Raw genomic sequence first — 2,310 nt, 5'->3', positions numbered from 1 at the left:
CGATCCACTTGCACCAATAATGAATTCTGTGGGAGAACGTCCCCTTCTTCGTCTCCTCCATCGAGGGTTGTTGTCTCTTGCGGAGACAGGAACCCTGTGAGTGGGACGAACACCACGGAAGCGAGTCGCGTGGCCATATAGCCGGAGGTGACGTTCACGAATTATGCTACTAACAGGCATAGGCTGAGCCTCTCACGGTGCGGTCTCTGGTTTGATACGAAGTCATTCTAGCGACACCCCATGAGTCTCCGAAGGCACTTGGTACCAAAGACATTGAGACGCCTCTCCTCCAGTCAGCATTCAGTGTCCATGTCTCATAACCATACAGCAGGACAGGGAACAGGCACGACTCGAAGTCTCGGATCTTCGTTCTGCGTAAATATCGACAACGAAGAACTTCCTGACATCATGACCCACGGCTGTCATGTGGTCTGACGGGTTCGTTGTATGAACTGGGTAGTCATGGATCGCCTCATCATTGTCTGTCATGACAATGTCGAGAGTTTTATTGCCCCTTGTTGAGGTGCTGACATACTGGTTCAGGCTCAATTTATTGGCCAGTTGTAGCAGAGCCTCATGTCACGCCCGCATGTTTGTAGAGCTGCCGTCAACCGTTTCTAATTCCCAATTCTGTAGTGGGAAATTTAAATCTCCTGTGAGTATAGTAGTGGGCAGTATGTTTGTCATTGTCTTTGTGACCTCCATGGACATGCTTGATGGTCATTCTGGAGGTGTGTATATATATAAATATATGTATATACATATATATATATATATATATACATATATATATATATATATACATATATATATATATATATATGTATATATATATTTATATATATATATATACATATATATATATACATATGTGTATGTGTGTGTGTGTGTGTGTGTGTGTGTGTGTGTGTGTGTGTGTGTGTGTGTGTGTGTGTGTTTGTGTGCGTCAATATATCTTATGTACAGAACCTGGGCCTCCGTGTATGCATTTGAATCAGATGTTATAAGTAAAATTTCAGTTGGTGCTGCTAGGGAATCTCGTATATACTGTATACATTATATCGCTACATTTTTTCTTCGATCTGATCTGTCTGTTCTATATGATGTGTAATTGTCTATTTTATATTCAGCGTCCTTGATATTGGATAAGAGGTGTGATTCAGTTAGGGCGAGTGTGATGTCCTCTTGACGTGCTAAATCCGAGAGCAGTCAGTTGTCATTTTCCTCTGAACCGACGTTGTAGGAGGCCCTCGGCATTAAGTGTAATTGTTTTGTGTAGCGAGTCGGTACCAGGCCCACTTGCTGTTGTTGGTGATGGGGGCCCAAAATTGAGGGAGGGGAGGGGAGGGGAGGGGAGTCTTGTAGTGCTTCCAATATCTGTTGTTGCACTTGGTGCATCTGATGCACTTGTTGCTCAAAAAATAAAATACTAACGTAGGGTCACTTTGTGGGGTTGAGTTACCTGGTAATTGGACGTCTCACTAATCATGTGAGAAGTGAAAGACTGGGTGGTTACGCTGCCAATTGGTGGTTGAGCTGTTTGCGCTCGTTCCCATCGTCCCGATGTCTGGGTGTGAGTGAGGGCGTCTTCCCCTGAGGTGCACCTAACCAAAGTCGAGGTCAAAAGACGGGCGCCCTCCGACAGAACCAGGACAAAACGAGGGCTGTCAGAATGTACACATTTTCCTCTTTTTGCAAACCTTCAGTGGGTCCTGATCATCTGTTTTGTCTTTGTTACATCTGGGCTCAAGTCCGGACAGTCGCGACACTATCGGCCATGTTTACAGCGGTTGTTCCGGTGGAAGTAGCACACACTTTGTTAATTGGTCGCTTGACGCCGCCAGAGCTCAAAGTCGACTTGACACTCATTCTCTTGTTTGAATCACTCGTTCACCTCACGTTGCTCTTCCAAATCATCCCTCTGTCCACTATTACTGTCAGAATACTCCATTTTATCTGGTCCTTTGATTTCACTAATGTTTTTTTCACAATCATTACTTAGTTTTCCTCTTTCGATAATGTTATTCATACACTAACACACACACACACACACACACACACACACACACACACACACACACACACACACACACACACACACACACACACACACACACACACACACACACACACACACACACACACACACACACACACACACACACAAACATCTCTCGTGGCGCTGTGGTTAGCGTTCTCGCCTGCCACTACGGCGGTCTGGGTTCGACTCCCCCCAGGGCTGAAATAATTTCAGTATCGCTGCTCTGCGTGATGTCACTCCAACTCTCGTGGACGGGGCGTTGGGGTGTA

General features: G+C 45.4%; 1 protein-coding gene across 1 annotated transcript in view; it reads left to right on the top strand.

The window, feature by feature from the left end:
- The first annotated feature begins 493 nt into the window (after positions 1-493).
- Positions 494-2,310, top strand: part of LOC143032566 (uncharacterized) — a 58,579-nt gene continuing 56,762 nt past the window's right edge. The window contains exon 1 of the mRNA XM_076197434.1: positions 494-731. Within this exon, the coding sequence (XP_076053549.1) occupies positions 494-731 (238 nt within the window). The remainder of the gene's footprint in view (positions 732-2,310) is intronic.

Source organism: Oratosquilla oratoria, chromosome 14 (genome assembly GCF_046742065.1).
Source record: "Oratosquilla oratoria isolate Oo_2021 chromosome 14, ASM4674206v1, whole genome shotgun sequence".
Classification (NCBI taxonomy): Eukaryota; Metazoa; Arthropoda; class Malacostraca; order Stomatopoda; family Squillidae; genus Oratosquilla; species Oratosquilla oratoria.
Note: the sequence above shows the minus strand (reverse complement) of the source record. Positions and strands in the feature narration are given on the sequence as shown.